The 21,492-nt window shown below is 40.4% G+C and overlaps 2 protein-coding genes across 2 annotated transcripts; both read right to left on the bottom strand.

Annotated features, from left to right (window-relative positions):
• Positions 1-448: 448 nt before the first annotated feature.
• Positions 449-4,548, bottom strand: LOC136426587 (major facilitator superfamily domain-containing protein 6-like). Its single transcript, XM_066415258.1, has 4 exons — positions 4,406-4,548; positions 2,052-3,353; positions 1,447-1,605; positions 449-929 (listed from the first exon to the last, which is right to left on the bottom strand). The coding sequence occupies exons 1-4, from the start codon at positions 4,458-4,460 to the stop codon at positions 790-792; spliced, it is 1,656 nt and encodes a 551-aa protein (XP_066271355.1). The 5' UTR covers positions 4,461-4,548; the 3' UTR covers positions 449-789.
• A 423-nt stretch (positions 4,549-4,971) lies between these two features.
• On the bottom strand, positions 4,972-19,541 carry LOC136426515 (uncharacterized). The gene is made up of 17 exons (XM_066415180.1): positions 19,491-19,541; positions 18,825-19,002; positions 18,264-18,383; positions 17,932-18,026; positions 17,069-17,169; positions 16,014-16,297; positions 15,185-15,364; positions 14,316-14,456; positions 13,601-13,711; positions 12,775-12,948; positions 11,582-11,697; positions 11,016-11,074; positions 9,716-9,882; positions 9,040-9,196; positions 8,232-8,290; positions 7,964-8,066; positions 4,972-6,634 (listed from the first exon to the last, which is right to left on the bottom strand). Exons 1-17 carry the CDS (start codon positions 19,539-19,541, stop codon positions 6,529-6,531), a joined length of 2,202 nt encoding a protein of 733 aa, XP_066271277.1. The 3' UTR covers positions 4,972-6,528.
• Positions 19,542-21,492: the final 1,951 nt, after the last annotated feature.

Consider the following 21,492-nt stretch of genomic DNA (forward strand, 5'->3'; position numbering starts at 1 on the left):
AAACAATGTTTAGTGAAATCTTCACATTAGCCTGTGGTGGGGATAAGCAGATTTACACGTGATGGAAGCGCCCCCTGGCGACATTTCTTGGAAGTTGCAATTGCATATATTCCAATAGGACATTGCACATTGCTGTCTGAAATAAGATGAATGATATATTCGTGTCTTCTCTTTTTCAGTTAAGTTCTGCCAACATAAGGCAAGCAGACTTCTACTTTGGGATGTAAAAAAACACATATTAATAGCCCACAATTTCTCAGTATCAACATTAATGGATATTCTAATAAAGTATCAAAGTATGAATTACAGGATGTTTCCCCAACAATAATGTTTCTTTTCAACTTTTATATCAAAGAAAAATATTTAAGTAAGCAAGCAGTTAAAGTATGTACCTATAAAAACTTATGGTGGACATTGTAAGATGGAAATTATGCAAAGAACATCAGAATGCCTTGGTCTTTAAATTTTTAATACTAAATAATGACAGTGTCATTTGTATACTCAATCATTTCATAAGAACAAATGAAAAACTTTACTTTTTCCTACATTCTAACATTCTGACATTCAAAATTCATCCTACATCAAAATGGTTCCGTCATTCCAAATGCACACCTCCCAATAACTTATTTAAGTACATAAACAAAGTTGCATATATTTACGTACATGTATATATGATTTACATACAATTTTTCAATGCCATCATTTGGTAAACAATGAACAAACAATTGAATTAACAAGAACAGTTTTTAACATACATAGATGGTATTTCGCTTTTTACCTGCCATTCTTTCATACAGATGTCTCAGTGTAGCAGGGTACATTTGCATTTTCCCACATAGTTTCATAAGACTTGCTGCTGATTTCTGTCCTTTTGTCATCCAGATCTCTTGCCTCAGGATAGGTTTCTTTACTCTCCCCTTGTTCTGAACCTGTAGATAAAGAGTGCAAACTCATTTGTCAAGTCCTTGTTTAGATATTGAAGCACAGATGAGGGAGTAGTTTCATCATTGAGGCTTCGTAATGTTTAAAAAAAAAAAAGGAAAACTACAAATAAGGGCCTACATCGGCAGCTACTGATATAAAACAATACATACAATCATATTTCCTTTCTTTGTCAAACACTGATGACAGTGATGCAATTTTACAAAATTGTTTTGAATTATAGTAACAATCATAACACTAAAATGTTTCTTTAAAGGCACCCAGAGCATTTTATGAGGCTTCAAGCCTCATAAAATGCTCTGGATGTCTTTAAAACTCTGAGATATTGCATATTCTGTATGTTACTTAAAAAAATTCATGTCAATGACATTGTCGTGCATATTTGCATAATGTGTTGCCAAATTCTGCCAAATTCTGCCAAATTCTGCCATATAAAAACAAGTTGTTAAGACAACGGTACATAAAGAAAGATTATAATGTAGGGACCAAAGTAAAAGCACAAACCTTGACTAGCCACATCTGCCTTTAAGTGTGGTATAAAGCGAGGCATCAGACGGTACAGGATACAGGAAACGAGGCAAACAACAGCGTACACCCGGAACAGAACGACTCCACCAAAGGCGTGGAAGATGGCCCCACCAATCAGAGCCCCTGATGCAAAACCTATAGGAAAGAGTAAGTCATGTGATCAAGATTTTGAGCATTTGAATCAAGCAACAGGGCAGTAGTGTTATCTTCAAGAAGATCTTCAGGACCGATTTTGACTGGGCCAATACCTGATAAATGAGGTATAAAACAAACTTTAAGATTAAAATTAGACTCAGGCCTTCTTAATGTTAATTCTGTGTTACAGGAGTCTTCTGTGCACTGCCAGAGTAATTTCATGGCGATTGTATCTGTCAAAGTTGCCATCCTTTGACCTGGCTTGAACTGATTAGTACCGGTACAGTACCAGTACATCAGGGTTCAGGTATTTTGCACCTGTACCTAATTGATTGTACCAGTACTGTAGCTCTTACTGTTTGCAATTTCAATAAATCAAATCAGCTCCAGACTATCACACGAGAAAGAACATTATACGCAATAAAGTGAAAATCATATATACTTACCCACGCCGGAGTAGACAGCACCCACAATGCCTTGCATGGTTGTCTCCATCCCGGCTGGCGCGATCAAACTCGCGTATGTTACGGAAGCGGAATACATGGCCCCAAACGTGATACCATGTAACGGTTCTATTGCCAGCACCCACCACGCGCTGGGTATCAGAGAGTATGACAAAAACTTGATGGCATAGCAAAACAGTGCCAGTTGAAAGACTTGCTTGTGGCCAATCTTATGTATCAAGATCCCAGAAAAGAACATAAAAGGAATTTCTGCAGCGCAGCTAATCATTAACGCGAGTCCCAACAGCAGCTGACTGCCTCCCATGTCTTTTAGGTACCAGAAAAGAAAGTTAGCCTTAACGCCAAATGAAGATCCGAGGATGAACATGATGGTAAGGAACAACAGCTCATTTGGTTCCCTCAATATTTTTTGTAGGCTCTGAAACATCTTCTGGGGTCTTGTCTGATGCCACTTCCCAAATCCAAAACCAACTGTTAGTATCGTCAAGGTACCGAAACCAGCGAACATGTAAAAAGTGACCGAATAATCAGTTCTACCTTCATTTTGTCCCTCGCTGAAACTGTCCATTGCAAACCCAGCAATCACAGAGACAAGACCCCACCCCACCGCTCCCCACAACCGCTGCTTGCCATAATCTGATGGCCTGTCCTTTAATAGATGCATAGTGTGAGCATCTGCTTGTGCCACTGAAGAAGACTGCAAGGCTTGTGCTGGCACCAGGAGAAGAAAGAGAATCCAGAAAGTCCTTCCCAGGCTTGTGTCTGTGTCTGTTACTCTCCATTCGGAATCACAGTCACTTTCTGTAGCATTGCAAGGGCACAAAAAACAGCTGCTTTTTGTTATACATCGCAGCTGTAAGACTGTACTGTTCAGATTTTGTTCTGTGATATTCTGTTTGCCTTTCTGAACAAGACTGTACGTCCAAAGTGTGGAACAGTTGCATAGTCCTTGAGCCTGGGACATTAGGACTGGAGACTGCAAGCTTGCATCTTGTGTAGAATTTCTACAGAATGACTCGCATGAAAAACAGCCAGCGGTAATTCGCAGCTGTCCACGTCCCACCGGAGGCACGAACATGGTACAAAACATCAAACAGTACGTCAGGAAGAGACAGAACATCAGTGTTTGTTTGTGTCTGTCGAACTTGTCCGCTGCAGCGCCTAAGATGGGCTTGAGGAGGAAAGTAAAGAATGGGTATGTTCCGCTGATGATGCCAGCTTGGTAAGACAGGAGGCCAAGCTGTCGTAGGTACACGGATAGGAAAGGCGCGAAGCATGCACTACCTGCAACAGGGAGAAGAAAAACACAATTTGAAGAAGAATTTTGATACTCTGATTTTGATGGACTGACAAAACTTAAGCCAATCTGTCCCCCTTGAATATGTTAGTAGTTTAGATATTGTAATTAAATCCATTACCCCCTCCCCACAAGTGTAACAGTCTGCGCATGCATACTGAGCCTGTTTAGTCTGGATTTAGGAGACCATGCCGAATAGTTTGTGATTGTACTTTTGTGTCTGTGTGCAATCATTCGTCATCCTTGCGTCCCGAGTGAGTGGGGACCGATACCGGTTAACAGAATATTACTATAATAATCAGGTCTTCAATAGTGGCACAAAACTTTGGGTTGGTGTTAAAAGCTGTTCGGTCCATTTAGACAGGTTGCGCCCCCTGGCAGAAAGTGATGGAATTGCAAGCAGTGCAAGCAGTCTGACGAGCATCAGTGTGGCCGTATATCCCAGCATGAAGCACACTGATTGGATAAACGAGGATCTGCATGCAAATCTCATTGTCTACGTTGCATTCAGAATGATAAGCGACAGTGTTGTATTTTCAACCTCCTTGGCAACACAGCAAGGGATTTTCCGCTGTCCGGACTGGACAGGTCTTTCCACCAACCCAAAAACTTCCACAGATTTAGAAGCCATTCTAAATTTGTCCTCAGCTAGAAATACTGCGACTCATGGGGTTGATAATTTACCGTGTCCCTGTATTGTGCTATAATATCACTCCCTAGCGAATTGTTACTTTGATTTTTTCTTTTAAAGAAGAAGAATGGTTTGTTAACGAATTTACTAGTCGACGGTGCCCCCCTCCCCAAGTAGTCAACTAAATTTAGAAGGATATTTGGTTCAACGCACATGAACAGACATGGCCAGCACTATCCACTGTTATAATAGATAACGTGAGGGACTACCATGCAACTTGAAATATGGACTTGCTATTCACCGATCTACGAACGGGGGAGTCCAAATTCGCAAGTTTAACTTTAGTTGCAAAACTGGGAGTTGTTCACATAACTTTCTGACTCAAGCAAATAAACCCAGACGTCTTACCGCCAAAGAATAAGAAATAGTAAATCTTTAACGTCACAAGTTTGCAGTCGATCATCGTGTACGTTGGACGAGGTTTGTCTCAGCGATTCTCTCTCTCACGTAAAAACAAATCAACGCAAAAGGTCATCCAGAGGTAAGACTATTTCATTGAGAGAAAAGGGGGAGCGTGTCACTAGTTCTTTTCAGAATATGGTTTTCACTCACATTGTAATTTAACAAAAAAACTATAAATAGTACCGTTTCTATTTTTGTTGGTTTAGGTGTTCATTCTGTTTTTGTACTGCTAGACCAAAAATAATAAATATATCTGGTTACGGGAGCATCCTCCCTTTTCAGAGTCGATCAATTCATTCTGACCCAGGGGTCGAGGGGTCAGAGTAGTTCATACCCAAACCTGATTACCCCAATTAGTGCACAAAATTTACGCTTGCAGTGTAGACAGGGGCCACTCTAACACTAGAACACACCGAACACGCAGGTACGTATATCTTATCTAAAATATGAAATACCCTTCACGAAAAACACGCAGACTCAAAAACTTCACACATATATACTTTTAGTGTAGGTAAGATAAATGTATTACGGGAACGTTAACATTGATAACACTGTGACAAAGAGCACAGGACATGTACTTCGGCACAGAAACCACACACTCGTATACCTACTTTTTGTGTCGGTGAGAATTTTATTCTACGTGAACAGAAACTTAACAGCATACATCTAACTCGCTCATGGTCCACTGCTACAGAAACGGACTGTCCGAGCTTTACGATACGGTATTGTAACTGAATGCATCTATATATGTTTGGATGGTCACATTTGCATGTAGTGTCATTACGTACAGCATGTATTGGTAAGATTGATATTGATAACAGAAATAACACAGTTTACATGTATTTATTGTGCAAGACTACTGAATGATTGAGTTAAATGAGGTGCACACTAAGAAATAAAAGGCTAAGATAGCATTTGGTATACGTTATTACAATCAGAACTTAATTATCATTTAGTAAGTCAGTACTATTTGGAATTATCTACATGTAATGTTTTGTATAGCAGTATTACGTCAACAGTCCCCACATTCTGTGGATTTCTTGATTATGAACTGACACTTGATGCCTAACGAAGATGTTTTAGTAAGTCAGTGGGTTAGCGTACTCACTGACTAACTTGCTTTAATATGAGAATTCTATGTTTTATTGTATGTGACTTTAACATTCTATTATCGCTTTTCAATGCTTACACATATAAGGTATGTAGATAGGTACATATGTGACGGATACAGATATAAATCATGGCAGCAGAGTACAGCTATGGTAGAATATAGCATTATACAAGATCAACAATTATAGCTGTATCATGTTAACACCATGAGAACTAGATCAATAATAATGGTTTTTCTTTTGGTTGATATCTAATGTTGTCATTTGAACCCTTATAACAGATTGGGTGATCAGATTAAGTATTAGTACAACCACTTTGGACACTCATTCTTATACGTAATCACTAAGTAGATCTAGCCGTGACAAGGTTAATATCCAAAGGGTAACAGCAGGTTATTGGTCAATAAACTGCTTTTACCCTTTGGATTAGTGCTGCGTACCGGTTCTGTGTACCGGTATTGTACCGTAAAGATATTCGGTACAGGTCCAATATACCGGATCATGATGTACCGGTACTGTACCGATATGAATTTACACCAAGTATTTGCTTATTTTGGGACTGATCTCCTGACCTCATGCAACAGCAAACGTGACCAAATTGATACCTTGGAACAGAGTAACTAATATGCAACAGGTCATTCAGGCAGGCCGGGAGTTTTTATAGCATTTGGCATTTTAGGCCAAGGGAGTTTGGTGGTAGGAAACCTATAGTTATGTTTTTTGAATAAAGCTACTGACAAGTTGAAAACAGTTTATATTTTTGTCATTGAAGACGTTCAGAAAAACACATGTTAATTTTCCAAATTATTCGGGTACAGGTACAGGTCCGGATCTGTACCTGAACCTTTGTACCTGTACCTGTACCTGATGTTACGTTTAGGTACGCAGCACTACTTTGGATACTGTCATTGTCACCGCTAGATCTGCTTAGAGATTACCTCATTCGGCAAGTCTCTCGTCCTAGCGAAAGTTTGCGGCAACGTTGTCTACTCCCTCCTTTTTCACCGGGACTACGTTCTCCTTATACTTAAAGGCAATCTCCATGACAGCGTGTGTTTCGCCATTCCTGAGAAACAGAATTGGATACTTACATATAAACGTTAAAACTGACATTTCGGCCAGTATACGTACACCGTACACACTTACAGGGAACGTCATTATACGAGGGTTAGTCACAAAGAAACCCCTTTTGTGTCATAGCAGGTTAATTTTGTAATGAGATGTAAAGGCACGTCCTTTTTTTAAACTGAACTACTCTAATTCTTTATTCATATTCTTATGATCGAATAAGTTGATTTCAAAATGACCACACTCGTATGATGAGACTGACGGCACTATCATATGAGATAATGTCTACGGGTCCTTACGGTTTCTTAGGTAGCTCAGAAAATCTCTAGGTTGTCGACAAAAAGTAAATTGAAGCTGGGTATGTAGACGCAAGCAATGAACTTTTTTTTAATTCTGATTTCAAGCTTACGAACAAGCAGCGTTGAAATATAAAAGAAGACGAAAATCTTTATTGCGCTCCAATCATTGTACATAGTAACTTACATGACAGTTGTACTATTCAATATCTAACAGTTTTAACCTTCTCCCTGCTGCTTAACTCTGTAACAAATAGGGAATGGGGTGCCAAACGGCTACTTCAATGTGCTAAAGGTCAAAGAGCTAAATCTAACTTATGGATAGCAGTAGAGTAGTATCATTCTGTTCATACTTATACTCTGGAATAGTATGTTGATAATAGTATGCTGCGTAAAGCCCTTATCTTTCTGGGCACTCGGCACGTTGGTGGCCTCGCTGAGTCCTAAATTGGATTTGTGTTACCCTTGACTTTATAATGGGAATATCATACAAAACGTAAAAGTATTGCTAGAAAGACAGCAAAACACACAGCAAAGCGTAAAGAGACTCGTTTTGTATCGATGAAATTTGTTGAGCGCTTTGTCAAATCGCTCGGTCGCCAACATTTCGCGGGGCCGGTGAAATAAGGGCTTATATGAAACCCAAGCAAGACTAGGGTCCAAGAAATTGGATATTAAAAGTCAATTTATCTAGTCATTTCTATACATGATTAGTTCAATTAACACTATCACAATGTAAAGCAACGTCTATGATGCAAAAATACGACGTTGTTGTGATGTGGGAACTCACTGAAAATCGTGGCCGGAGTTTTTGTAGGCTTGGCGAAAATCAGGCCCTGCGAAACTAAGGGAATCAACGTACGGCACGATTTTGCGTAGTTTTAAAATCCTAAACGTATGAAGTTATTACGCAAATGTGCTTAACAATGTCAGTAAATGTTACTGCCATAAAGATTTCAGAATTTTTTTTCTCCATTTTTTGGCCCTAATATTGCTTCGGTTGTCTTTAAGGAAAAGATGAACTGACTCACAAAGACACAGATTTCCCACGGGTCTGCACCGCGAGGATGGTCACAATGATGAAGACCAGAGCACAAGCAGCTGATAGCATGACGAGGAAGAACACACTTAGATCTGGTATGAAAAAATATATAGATATTTTTAAGATGTTGCAATACTTCATCAGATTGGAAACAAATATCTACACCAACAAAATAATCATCAAATTCTCCAACAGATTTTGATTGAATTGAATCGTAAAATGAATGGCTATTAGAAGAAAGAAACCAAATATGTCACCTTTATACTGACAGCGCTTTCCTGTGTACCGGAATAAAAAAACTGTGTCCGAAGGGCAGCTGAAAAAAACAAAGAAGGCAAGTCAGTTATTACTGAATAGTCCCTATATGCATCGATATATGCATGTTCCATAAACTTGTAGCTATAGGAACACCTGATGTTTACGTCAACAACTTTGATTAAAAGAAAATAAACAAACAGAAGTACAGGACACGCAGAGTCACATAAGGTACTACTCTCCAAGCAATGTCATCTATAGGCTTTGGAGAAACAAAGAAGACTATATAATTGCAGAGACAGAAGTCCTTAGTCTAAAGCGTGTTAACTTTCATCGAAGGCCGTCGTACGATTTTCAAGCCGACTGTAACAGAACCAACCACCAACGAGGATCTAAGACAGCTGCTGCCGCGCCGCGTGCCTGCGAAGCTGGTGTGTTACGCAAAATGGCGGTTCTATCGGCTATATAGATACAGATACAGACAGACTTTTCCGTAAGGAAACAGCTGAAATTCACATGACACATTCATGGATGTCCCACGATTGCCCTCAGTTCACAATCGTACGATGATCGCACGACATATGCCACCAGGGGCCCTTAAGCCCCCCTCTCACTGGACCCGCGGCACGCTGGCGGCGTCGCTGTAGCCGATGACAAAGCACTCATTTCATCGACAGAAAACGAATCTTTTTAAGCTTTGTGTATTTTCTTGTCTTTTTGGTCATACTTCTACGTTTTGAATGATATTCCCCTTATAAAGTCAAAGGTAACACAGTGTGCCGCGGGTCCAGTGAGGGGGGGGGGGCTTACTTGCACTCCAGGACCGGATTCCTGTCTTCGCACGTTGCTCCGTTCAGGCAGTACTCCGCGTTTGACGTACAGAAGGACCGACAGTCTCCTCCGCCGGAGACGCACGTCATGTCGTCATGGCAACTAGAGCTGCACATCACCACATCCACAGCGACACCTGTGACGAGCACACAATACGATGAAGCAGAGAGACGAAAAAAAGCACGCCTTTAAGACAATAAAATGTCATTGCTGTTGATGTTGATCACACCACACAGGGGCTCGAAAAATCGAAAGGCAATTGATTTAGTCATTTCTATACATGATTAGTTCAAACAACACTATCGCAATGTCCATGGTGCAAAGAATACAACGTTGTTGTGATGAGAGAACTCACTGACAATCGCGATCGTGGCCGGAGTTTTTGTAGGCTCGCGATACTAAGGATATCATCGTACGGCACGATTTTGTGCGTTTTTAAAATCCTAAAAGAGTAAAAGTTATTACGCAAATGTGCTAAACAATGTTAAAAAATGTAACTACCATAAAGATTTCAGCATTTTTTTAATTTCTATTTTTTGGCCCTAATATTGCTTTGGTTGCCTTTAAAGTGATGTCCAAATATAAAGGCAACAAGGATATCTTGATCATATCAGTCACTGTACCCCGATGTACTGAAGAGACATAAACGATTTACCATCCTTCTTGTAAGCAACTCCACCGACTTCCAAGCCCCCTGCCATGCCGTCATCCCTTGTTACAGCTAACTGCAGTACGCTGGCTACCGCTAGGCGCGTCTCCCCGGTAACTGCCTCCCCTTGGTTGTGAAGGAGCACGTTGACATCCGCAATCACACTTCCTGATCTGTGATGACATTTACATTATATGATAATGGCCCATCAAAATTGTATTCTCTCTATTGCCTTCGCCGTAGGCAGAAGGGTATATCTTTGGTCGGGATTTGTGGAGTGATGGTGTTGGTGATATAACTCTTGATGCCATGGACGGATGTTGGTGATATTTGGTAGGTAAGTTTCTGTTGTGGAGACAAAGGTCAAGTTCGAGAATGGGTCTTCTGGAGGGTTCCTTTGGTGCTGCAGTGGACCTTTTATGTTTGTCGGTTTCTTTGTTGGTGGCATAACTCGTTTGCATATCAATTCATAGTTAGTAAACCTGCTGTTCGACTATCTTGCTCACAGTCACTGACGAAAAGTAGTGGATGCTACTTGAAAAGTCTGACCATATCCGAAACTAGAGCCATTTGCTATTTGGCGTATCTTATCAGGTGGATGTCTAACCTACATCAACGACATTTACATTGTTTTCAGACTTTGACAATGTTTCTTACAGAAGCAATATCTCAAATGTGCTGATGACAGTGCTACAACACTACAGGATGACATAAGGTTTTAAATCAAAATAATCAAAACGCAAGTATGAATAACATCAAGATTATTCATACTCATTATAATCGTAATTGCCTTGGCAATGGAATTTGAGTAATTGTGTCGTTAACTGCAGATATGTTGAAGTCTTTCTCTACCAAATTGCTGTAAAAGTTGACTACCGTTATTACCTCAAAACTGAAACAATAAGTATTTGTTCCCCGACAGATACCTGCAAAAAATCATGAAGATCCATCAACGTTTCCGTCACTTTTTTTGCCTACATACAAACACACGAAAATGCAAAGTCCGCGGCAGTACTGTTAGAATACGCCAGGTAAACCATTTTCAAACCTGACCTTCCTTTGCACAACCACTACACACCTACCGAAAATCATGAAGATCCTTTAGAGGTTTCTCAAGTTATGCTCTTAACATACATATAGACCCACCCAACAGATGGAGTAACCGAAAACATAATCTTCTCGGCGAAGATAATCAGTATTTTCCCCTGACAGCCACAGCTGCCTCAACGACACTCGTAGCATAGTTCAGTTATCCTATTAGTAAGCTAATGATAAATATATAATATTTCATTTGTGTTGACCCTACCTGAATCCTATGATGACTGAACCAAGAAAGCCTGGGTAGCTTTGGTATACACGGTTGATCTGAAAGAAGATGATTTTCTATTGTTTTCGCCATGTACGAGTTACTCACAAAAACAAAATGTCGTCAGTGACTAAGGAAAGGATTGAAAACCATGTGCTTTATACCAAAACTCTGAAAACTGCCTGGTTTCCCAGTCCTTTTCTTAGTCACTGACGAAAGACAGCGGATGCTGTCTGAAACATGATCAGACTGTTTCAAAATTGTATCCAGTTGCTTGTCGAGTAAGTGTTTTTGGCGTATCGTATTATCTGGATGTCTAGCCTTTTTTATTAGAAGTGCAGTAACAGAGACCAAAGATAAGGAGGTAGTGGCACTGCACTCAAGTACAAAGCATACATCACAGGTCCACATAAAAGCTAAACAATATCAGACAAGAACAAACTTTTAAGCAGGTTTCATTAAACAAAAAGTAAGATGTCTAACCTTCATATCATCAACAAACTCAAATTGCGTCACCTAGATTCTACATACGAATGACTCAAGGAAAAAAGGAAAAGATTGCCTACGGTTGCGATGACACGTTCTGACAGAGTCTGGAATGCCTCAGTGCCGCTGTCCAGCAGATCCGCCGTGAACGTTACACTGGCGAGGGTCACCGCCATCTCAACTTCCGTCATCCGGGCTGAATAGAATTAACGAAACCGTAACACTAAATAAGCAATATACAAATTAAAGCAGTTTTAAAGTACACAGCATTGTTACTTCTCAAGTCAATGAAGCTACAATGTGCCAAAAATAGTCATTCAAGCAACTGGATAAAAGTTTGAAAAGTCTGTTCCAAAATCTTATCCAGTTCCTTTATTAACTATTTTGGCGAATTTCATTACCTAGATGTCTAACCTTTATCAACGTACCAAAGCTACAATGTCTTAACTGTAATTCGTTAATACTATAACCAAGATTTGCGCTTATTCATTATAAGAAGATTTAAGAGATACTCAACGCATTTCATCTCATCTAATAACATTTCAGCATAGCATTCTATTTAATATATATGGTCGGAAAAGATCAATGTATTGTACTGGACGTCGACATTGACAACTTATTACTGACACTACGTTGACTTTATTTATCGCAGTCAAGTGATCCATATATATATAAATATATTTCACAATATTTGCACTCCCATCTGTTATGTTACAATAAAATAGCCAGAGCAGCATCCCTCTAATTCATATATTAGACTAGTCCTAGCATTTGAATATGAAATAGTTTAAGCTCAAACGTAAATTAGATAGCATATGTGGTATCTTTCGCCTCATTGGGCATTGAGCACACGATGTAACTCTCAACTAACCCATATGAAATAAACCAGAAGAAAGGGCATCTTCCTGCATCAGACTGAATAGTAGTCGGTTGCTTCGCAACATTGTCAGTTCTCTACAGTCGTGTCGCTACATGGCATAAGTTGTTTCGCTACATGGCACAGAGTTCTTTCGCAACATGGTACAAGTTGTTTCGTTACATTTGAATGTTATTTCTCTAGAGAGAATAGTAACATTAGACATGTTTCTACTACAAACATTACACACATGCCCCGGGTAAAGCGAGCTGGATTCGCCGCGGCATATCGCTTGGGGCCCTGGCTGACTGAATCCATCCTGACTAACTTTAAACGCAACACTAGTGTAATGCTGCTTTTCTCTTAATGCGACAGACAATAAAGCTAATCGATATAAAGGGCGTCTGTAAACACAACCTTTTGTTGACGATGTTAGTTTGCTCGTTGTGGAGACCACGTTACCCCCAGGCGTCATGTCTGTTGACGTTTCGCTTGGTGTGGTGTTCGCTGATGGGTTTGCTGTGGGAGCTGTAGTATGTGTTGATGATGATGATGGCAATGATGATGATGAAGATGCTGTGGTGGAGTCCCCTAACGTGAAAATAATACAAATGCTTCTTGTCATATATCATTAAATCAATATAGTGAAATCTCTCACAATTTCCTAAATCCCTTGTCTTACTAGACCTGTCCATTCCATCCCTGTACTCCATCTGTAACTGTAACCTTCCGTAACCGTAACGCTCTAGATTACTGTGTAGACTTCTGTAGACCTTTGTATATGCTTGTGGAGTACAGTTTAGATCACAGAATAAACAACGACCCGAACAAGAGTGAATCGACCCGGCTCGGTGTCATCATCTCTATAGTAGAGTAACTAAACTATAAAGGTTAAGTACCAGATCCTAAACTCTAGACCAGAAGTTACACATGCATTAGCCTTATTCATTTTTATTTCATTTTGATTGAATTACAACAGTACAATACACGTGGGACACAGGCAGCTATTGCTGGTGTCGTGACCCACACATGATATACCCCTTTTTACACCTGGATGGAGTGATGAAAATCGTGTAAAGTGCCTTTTCCAAGGGCACAACGTCGGTGGCGTCAGGGGATTCAAACCCCGGGTTCTGCCGGGTTCTGGGCCGAAAACTCTGCTGTTACGCCACACGACCCCACATCCAAGCATAAGCCTTCTCAGAAAACTATGCAAAAAGAATGGATAATATATGTTACTCACGGCAATCGAGCTCGTCCGCCCCATCCCCACAGTCCTCGTACCCGTCACACCTGTAGTCTGCAGGGAAGCAGCTGCCGTCCCCACAGGTGAGGGTGGTGTTCTCCGTACAAACTGGATCAGATAATGTTTTTTATTGGTCAGAAATTACCTGCACTGGCAGCCTTACTAGCGCTGAATTGATGCGGGTTTACAGGTTTCATATATTAGATCATAATACACAACAGATTCATATTTACTACACACTTGCACTTTGTGGAACTGTCGCAGGGGTCTGGGCGGCTGCCATTCGGCGCCACCAGGTGACCTCAATACGACCACACGACCCCACTTAAGATGGCAAGACACGTCATTTCCCCATTGATTGAATGCTTGGGATACTGTACCCTGCCCTCTACTAGCTCCCCGAACCAATGATAGCTAATGACAAGGCAAACAGATTAATTTAAAGATAGTCATGAAGAACAACAAATCTAGCATAGCTTTCCATAAAATACATACGTTACATTTATTTGAGTCCGATAATGGAAAACACTGCAAATATAGACTTACCTTATTAGTTATGCAAATTAAGTCCTAATCAACATAATTTGCACTTCACTTCACAAAACGACAAACTGACACACAGACACACCCAAAACAATATCTCCATTTTTCATGGAGATAATAAATAAGTACATGTGGACTTACATGAGATAAGGAGCGGACTTGTACTTACCGACTTGACCACCGGTCGTGAATTTATCATCCACCCACGAGATGTAATTCGAAACGTTGGTGTAGACTCCGGGTATGTACCTGATATCACATGCAATCCGCCAACTATTGATGCCCGTAAGATACCAGCGGTCGTCAGCACCTGTATTTGATAACGGTAAATATCATTGCGTGAGTGTGCTACTGTTAACCCTTAAGCTGCCAGGTTTTTTAGCCAAGTAAAAATAAAAAATGTTTGACCCCTGACCTCCCTCACGAAAGACGCGAAACACCCGGCGGCGCTAACTCCCCTAACTTCCCGACTTCGCGCGCTACACGCACGCAAAGCTGTTTTGTTCTGGGGAATACCCTATCCCGGTAATAACCGGGTCCAGCACACAAGGCATATTTCTGTATCCCGAATTAAGTCGGGACTGGCAGCTTAAGGGTTTTAATATAACAGTAAGACGAGGAAATGTTTTTGAGTTTTGATGCCAATGACCTTTGCAGTTCTGTTGAACAACATGATAACATGGAATAGTCAAATGATGAAGTAAAGGCGTTTTAAAACACAAAGATACACAAACACACACACGTATGTAAACATACAAACACACAGACGCACACACACACACACCAAAACACCCGCACACACACGCACACACACACACACACAAATACACACAAACACACACACACACACACACACTTAAACATAGTTACAAACACTGGTGAGGACACTTCTCATTTGAATTTGCCAAATCTCTTTGGGATTTAAATATTGCGGTAGGTAATTTTAAGATAAACTTGTTTCTTACTGGCCCTTTTCAGACATTGTCAACTTAATTTTTCTAAAGTTTGCTTTACTACTAGTGAAAAGTTTCCACCCACCTGCACACACTAAAGGACCTCCCAAGTACCAATTACAAGCGTCACCACTACCGCGCTCCCAGTGCCCGGCACAGATTACGTTGTCTGTCAGACCTCCGTTGAATGAGACGTTCCCGTTACAAGCCTCCTTTGGAATCAGAGCCACCTTAGACTCCTGTAAATGCTCCAGTCTTGCACCTACTACTTAAAGATAATGCCATTAGACAACAATTTATATGTGTGTGATTCAAGTATCAACGGTCTCCTAGTTGGAGGTAATGTTATTCAATACATGTTTGCCAACAAATACAGTATACCAAGAACATTTAACAAGCGACACCTAAGAGAAACACAAACAGGTAAGAAACGCATTTTCAGTCAAAATAGTACAATTGACCACCTCACACAAGGACCACCTGGCCAATTTGACCACTTTTGGCTGGGCCTTGAATACCCTTATTATGCCAAACGTACAGGCGAATGCAACAAATCTTTGTATATTCATTGGTTATTTATTTATTTATTTATTTATTAGTCATTGGTTCATCGGAACTAGTGATTGCACAACACTGAAAATTAAGTAAAACTAGTCTAGGGGATTATAGCTTGGAACGACTCGACTAAACAGCAAAATGCAAAGAAAATATTGAAAGACTGCGAAATACATGTAAAATACACATTGTGGAGATGTCATATTCATGCACACAGCAGGTTTTTATGTGCAAGTAAGTCTCCGACCAAAACTCTCCTACAGTACAAAAATAGCAAAACTGAAACCAGTTCTTCCACTCCTTCCATGCAAGGAAAATAAACGGAAGAAATAAACAGCAATGACTGAAATTTTACACACCTAATGAAGTACGACCCCAGCCAGTTGTAAAGCAGTACGAGTTCTCGTCGAATCTCGCTGTCTCGTTGTATCCGAGACAAGCGTAGTTGATGAAGCTGCTTGTATGATCGATGCTTGTGTTCAGTTTTATAAGAGCGATGTTATTGTTACGGTTCCGGGGATCAAACTCTTCGTGGATGTACACTTTTTGCACGGTGGATACGATTGCCTCAGATTCAATGTCAACAGGATGTTGCCGAAAGTGCTCGCCGACAAGGACTTGGAGCGATGGCCATGTTTCGGGACTGAAAAAGATGAATTTTGCTTTTACAAGTGTTACTTGTTAATCTTCTCTAATCGGTTATGAAGGTTATTCTCACTGCCCTGTGCTACATTAAACATTTTTGCCAGAATGAAAGCTCAAAATTTGAGATGAGCAACATTTTCTTGTGTTGAAGTAAAGTATTCAACTTTATCAGTAAACTTTTGGTTCTTCTCTTGAACTTTTGCCATTTCTATGTCATTATTACGGTATATCATGGGATCATAGTATTCGTGGAGGAACACTTTTCGCACGGACGATACGATTGCCTCATAGTCACTGTCCCCGGGATGTTCCAGAAAAGGTTCTCCTTAAAGGCAGGCTAGACTTAATTTCGTAAAGCATACTGCAGTATGTCAAATATACCACTAATTAAGACCAGTTCTTACTTGTTTCACAGGAGTCCATCATAGATTAGCGTTTTTACAACATTTGAAATTCGCGGCGTGGGGATGTAATTGTCGGCGATGTCCAAAGACCTTTGACCTTTGTGACGTCAGAATCCCATTCGGCCCAAGACTTCACAACACGCATCGTAACAGTTTCTTTGAGTCGGCTTTTCCGATCGAGGACTTCTCAATTTGGACTAATGTAGAACAAGTAAGAACTGGTCATAGTCGTATATTTACACACAGCAGTTACTACATAAATACACTTTACAAAAATGAGTTTAGCCTGCCTTTAACAACATAAAAGTAGAAAAGAATGTTCTTTGTGCTGTCCCTTTGCCCAGTTCTACGGAAACGTCCCTTACCCGTAATCTTCCAGACAATGGGCAGCAGTCACCACCCAGTCCGGAGCCACCAAGGTGCCGCCGCAGAACGGGTCGCTAAAGTTTGACACCTTCAGTTGGACCTTAAAAAAAGAAAAATGGCTCAATCGATAAACCTAGTGGTCCCGGATTCGAATGCTAGTCTCTACCAGACTAACCGCGCCGGCTATAGGGAGAACATTTGCCGGGGGACTTTGGCCATGGAGGGTAACATTCGCAATATTGAACCCTATCTCCGTAGCCGACTCCCATCATACAATTGACTCTATTTTGGCCAATTTCTACTATTTTCCCAGCGACCCGCGGAGGATGGTAGAGCCTATTCGAATGCCCTGAAGCCACCGATATTGTGCCCCCGGGAAAGGCCCTTTTCAGAAGAAGAACTTTATTGCGCGACAATTGCATCTGGTACAATGTATGGCAACGTACGCACATGAAAGTCGAACTATTGCTAATAGTTAACAAATACAACGAACTAGTCTAAGCTATGACTAACAGTAGAAATAATTTATAGAATAATGTTCATGCTTTTGCTCTAAAACAGTATACACGACTTTCCTCACTCCACCTACGTGTCGAAATGGCTTGTTGTTCTCTGTATATTGCACTATTAAAACTAAGTTGTAAAACTTGGTTGTAGTGCCACATCGTCCTTGTCTGTCCAAACGCAAAATGGATAAATACATCGACGAAATAATGATTCTGATGCCCTTTGGCTCTTTAATTGTTAAGCTGTCATATCAATGCCCGACACATAAGTATTCGGCAGCTAACTGTTAGTGGAAGATATTACAACATTGACAAACAACGAGACGCACAAGGAAGAAGACGTGTAATTGATTAACCTGCCAGGGCCATGCCCCGTGAATTGCCGTATCTCCTCCGTCTACTCTGGTCTCGATGTCTGCGACTGTGATATTTCTTAGGCCACAGCCAGAGACTAAAAGTAAGAGACAAGTATGAGGAGGGTATAGACACAGCTTGTATCATCATGACACTGGGTCAGTTTGGTTCGGTTTTACTTTGTTTTCGTATTTGACGTTGCCGTCTTTCTTAGGTTCATCATATACACACTTTGGTCTTTTGCTAATTGTTTGCTAATTAAAGTTTTTTGGGACAATGACAATGAGCGACGTTCTGGATTTAAGCTTTCATCAAGTATATGAATGCAGCTTACAGGCCGCGCAGTTGTCCTCGTCTGTTCCATCTGCGCAGTCGCGGTTGCCATCGCAACGGTGAATCACGTGATAGCAGCTTCCGTCCCCGCATGCGTGCTGCAACGCGCTGGAACAGGTGCCTTCAGAAGGAAACAAGTGCCATGTTTTATTGAGATAGATAGATAAATTGGTAGATTGAAAGATATATATATATATATATATACATACATAGTATACATACATACATTCATACATATATACATACATACATACATACATATTTAATTATTTATTTATTCATTTATATATTTATATATATATATCAAGAATATATATATCAATCTATCTGTTTATATATATATCATATATATTTATCTCTCTCTCTCTCTCTCTCTCTATATATATATATATATATATATACAACTTTGTCACACGTGTAGCAATTGCAATATCTTCACTTATTCTCCTCAAAATGAAGAAGGCCCTATATGCCAACTACCATTAATTTTTTTTCTATCCTATAAATAAGGGAAATTTTCCGACCAGAACTTGAATGCAAAACAGCATGTCAAAAGACTCACAGTTGATCTCGTCGGTGTTGTCTCCACAGTCGTCCTCCCCATCACAGACCCAGGAGGTCGGCTTGCACAGGCCGTTTCCACACTGGAACTCATTACTGCATGCTGAAACATTAGCAACAAGCTGATCAGGAGGTCGGCTTGCACAGGCCGTTTCCACACTGGAACTCATTACTGCATGCTGAAACATTAGTAACAAGCTGATCAGGAGGTCGGCTTGCACAGGCCGTTTCCACACTGGAACTCATTACTGCATGCTGAAACATTAGCAACAAGCTGATCAGGAGGTCGGCTTGCACAGGCCGTTTCCACACTGGAACTCATGGATCATGGATAAGGGTTTTTTTTAGAACCAAAATGCACTTTAAGAAGCGACACCTAGCGTGCAGTGTGAAATTGTGCTGGTCAGAATTGCTTGGAGGAAGGCGATAGACCGTTATCGAAACGTCGGCTGTGATTGTATATCTTGGTTGAACCTCATTATTCAGTGATCCTACATACTGATGAAATTATTCACGGAAGAAACGCTTCCTGCATATCAAAAACGACAAAATCAATGATGTGGAATGTGGGGAAAATTCAAGCTTAATTCCCCGGTGCAATAGTCAATAAGTAACAGGATATGCCGTTGATTTTCAAACACTTTTTTTCTAAAATTCTCAAACTTACCGTAGGTACAGTTGGCTTCGTCGCTTCCGTCTCCACACTGGTTTTGCCCATCGCACCGGTACTCCGGTAGAACACACACGCCGTTGTCGCATAAGTACTTATCGGTACAATCTACAGAGAAAGTTCGACTGTATCATTTTTAACAGAACCGAGCAGATCAGCAGACGAAGTAGCACTTGTTTGCCTTAGCCGCAGTTGGACCTTTAGTCACAGACCCACTTGCTAGGGATGTTCTGCAGTACTTGGTGTTGTTTTCACAATATAACACAGCGAGAGTCAAACGTTGCTAGTTTTCATAACAAAAGCATGTAATACATTAGAATGAAGGAATGCATTAAGCCCCTAAAGACACTGTGCATAGTAAATGGATAACGTATGTTACTGAAGGCATAAAAATAAATACACTACGTTGAATTGTTTTAATTTAGTTTTTAGAATCTTTGTTCATCTATGTGCTGTATTACAATTTAAAATGTCCAGAGCAGCATTCGACTAATTTATACCAGTTCAAACATTTGAATATTAAGTAGCTCAAGCTCAAAAGTAAATTCAGATCGATGTACCAAATGCCATCTCTTTCGACTTACTGAGCATTGAGCACACGATGTAACTCTCCACTAACCCTTCTGGAATAAAGTAGAAATGCCATCTTCCTGCATCAGACTGAATCCATCCTGACCAACTTGAAACGCAACACTACTTTAATGCTGTATTTCTCTAAATGCGATAGACAATAAAGCTAATTGATATAAAGGGCGTCTGTAAACAAAACCTTTGGTTGGCTCGCTTGTGGAGACAACATTGCCTCCTGTTGTCATGCCCACAGTTGGAGTTGCCGAGTCCGTTGATGTTTCGCTTGGCGTGGTGTTCGCTGATGGGTTTGCTGTGGGAGCTGGAGTATGCATTGATGATGATGGTGATGATGATGATGATGATGACGATGTCGATGATGATGAAGATGATGCTGTGGTGGAATCACCTAAAAGAAAATTGATAAGATTTTTCTTCATGCATTATACAATCGATATAGCATTATTAACTCACGACCACCCCATTAAGGATGACGAGTGTACGTGTATGTGTCGTTGGAGCTATACTAGTGGGAACTGATCATGATGAAGATGATTCTGTAGTGGAATCACCTGTAAAGAAGTTGAACGGATATTGTAAGTCTTGTTTCTTTCACTGCAACTTTATGTTTACTGTTTTCACCTCTGTACCATGAACTTATCATCATCGTGAAAAACCTGTTGTAATTATTTATCTGCCGTCACCGTGAAGTTAAAGTTCAGTGAATACGTCTACTTTCCGTACACCGTGAAATTTTGCTACATTGAAGATAAAGTGAATTACAGTATTCGGAATGCGTGATGAAACTGAGATGACATCAACTCCCATAATACCATAACTCTTACAAAACTCAAGAAACCATTTGAAACACATATCAATATCTGCAATAGTGTATACAAGCTAGCACCCTGTCCATGCCCCAAAAGTAGAGTTTTTCACACACATAAACCATGCCCACAAGGTGTAGCCAAAAATGACTTCCCAGGGGGATGCATTCGTGGAATATTTTTGTTTTTCAAATCGATCGTAGTACAGTGAAAAATGCCTCCGCCCCTGAGGCGTCGCTAAAAATTGTCTTTAACCCCTGGATAAACGAAATTTGCATACCTCGAGGTTTACTGAGTTTGAATGTTAGATCACTAATCAAGGTAGCTGTCCCGGGGTACCAAAAAAACAACTTATAGATAGAAAATTGCGCCTTGATAGAAACTTATGTCCTTCTATAGCTAAACTTACTTAAAAGAATACAATAAAACAACCGTGTCAAATAAGCTCATTTAACGCAAGATACAAAATCTTTGAATGTATCGCTGGATTATCATGGCGTCTTCATGCTAATCTCCGAGCAGATCTAACGGTTGCAAAGACCGTATCCAACTGGCAAAACGAGTTTTGATTGCAAACCTGTTGCCAGTTGGATACGGTATTTGCA

This window comes from Branchiostoma lanceolatum, chromosome 2 (genome assembly GCF_035083965.1).
Source record: "Branchiostoma lanceolatum isolate klBraLanc5 chromosome 2, klBraLanc5.hap2, whole genome shotgun sequence".
Taxonomy (NCBI): domain Eukaryota; kingdom Metazoa; phylum Chordata; class Leptocardii; order Amphioxiformes; family Branchiostomatidae; genus Branchiostoma; species Branchiostoma lanceolatum.

Coding starts and splice junctions, on each gene's coding strand:
- LOC136426587 (XM_066415258.1), bottom strand. CDS start 4,460: ATGATCGACTGCAAACTTGTGACGTTAAAGATTTACTATTTCTTATTC. Junction 3,354..4,405: donor CTATTTCTTATTCTTTGGCG/GTAAGACGTCTG, acceptor TCCCTGTTGCAG/GTAGTGCATGCTTCGCGCCT. Junction 930..1,446: donor GGCAGATGTGGCTAGTCAAG/GTTTGTGCTTTT, acceptor CTTTATCTACAG/GTTCAGAACAAGGGGAGAGT.
- LOC136426515 (XM_066415180.1), bottom strand. CDS start 19,541: ATGGGCAAAACCAGTGTGGAGACGGAAGCGACGAAGCCAACTGTACCT. Junction 15,365..16,013: donor CTGGGGTCGTACTTCATTAG/GTGTGTAAAATT, acceptor ATCTTTAAGTAG/TAGGTGCAAGACTGGAGCAT. Junction 6,635..7,963: donor CGTGGGAAATCTGTGTCTTT/GTGAGTCAGTTC, acceptor TCTGTTTCTCAG/GAATGGCGAAACACACGCTG.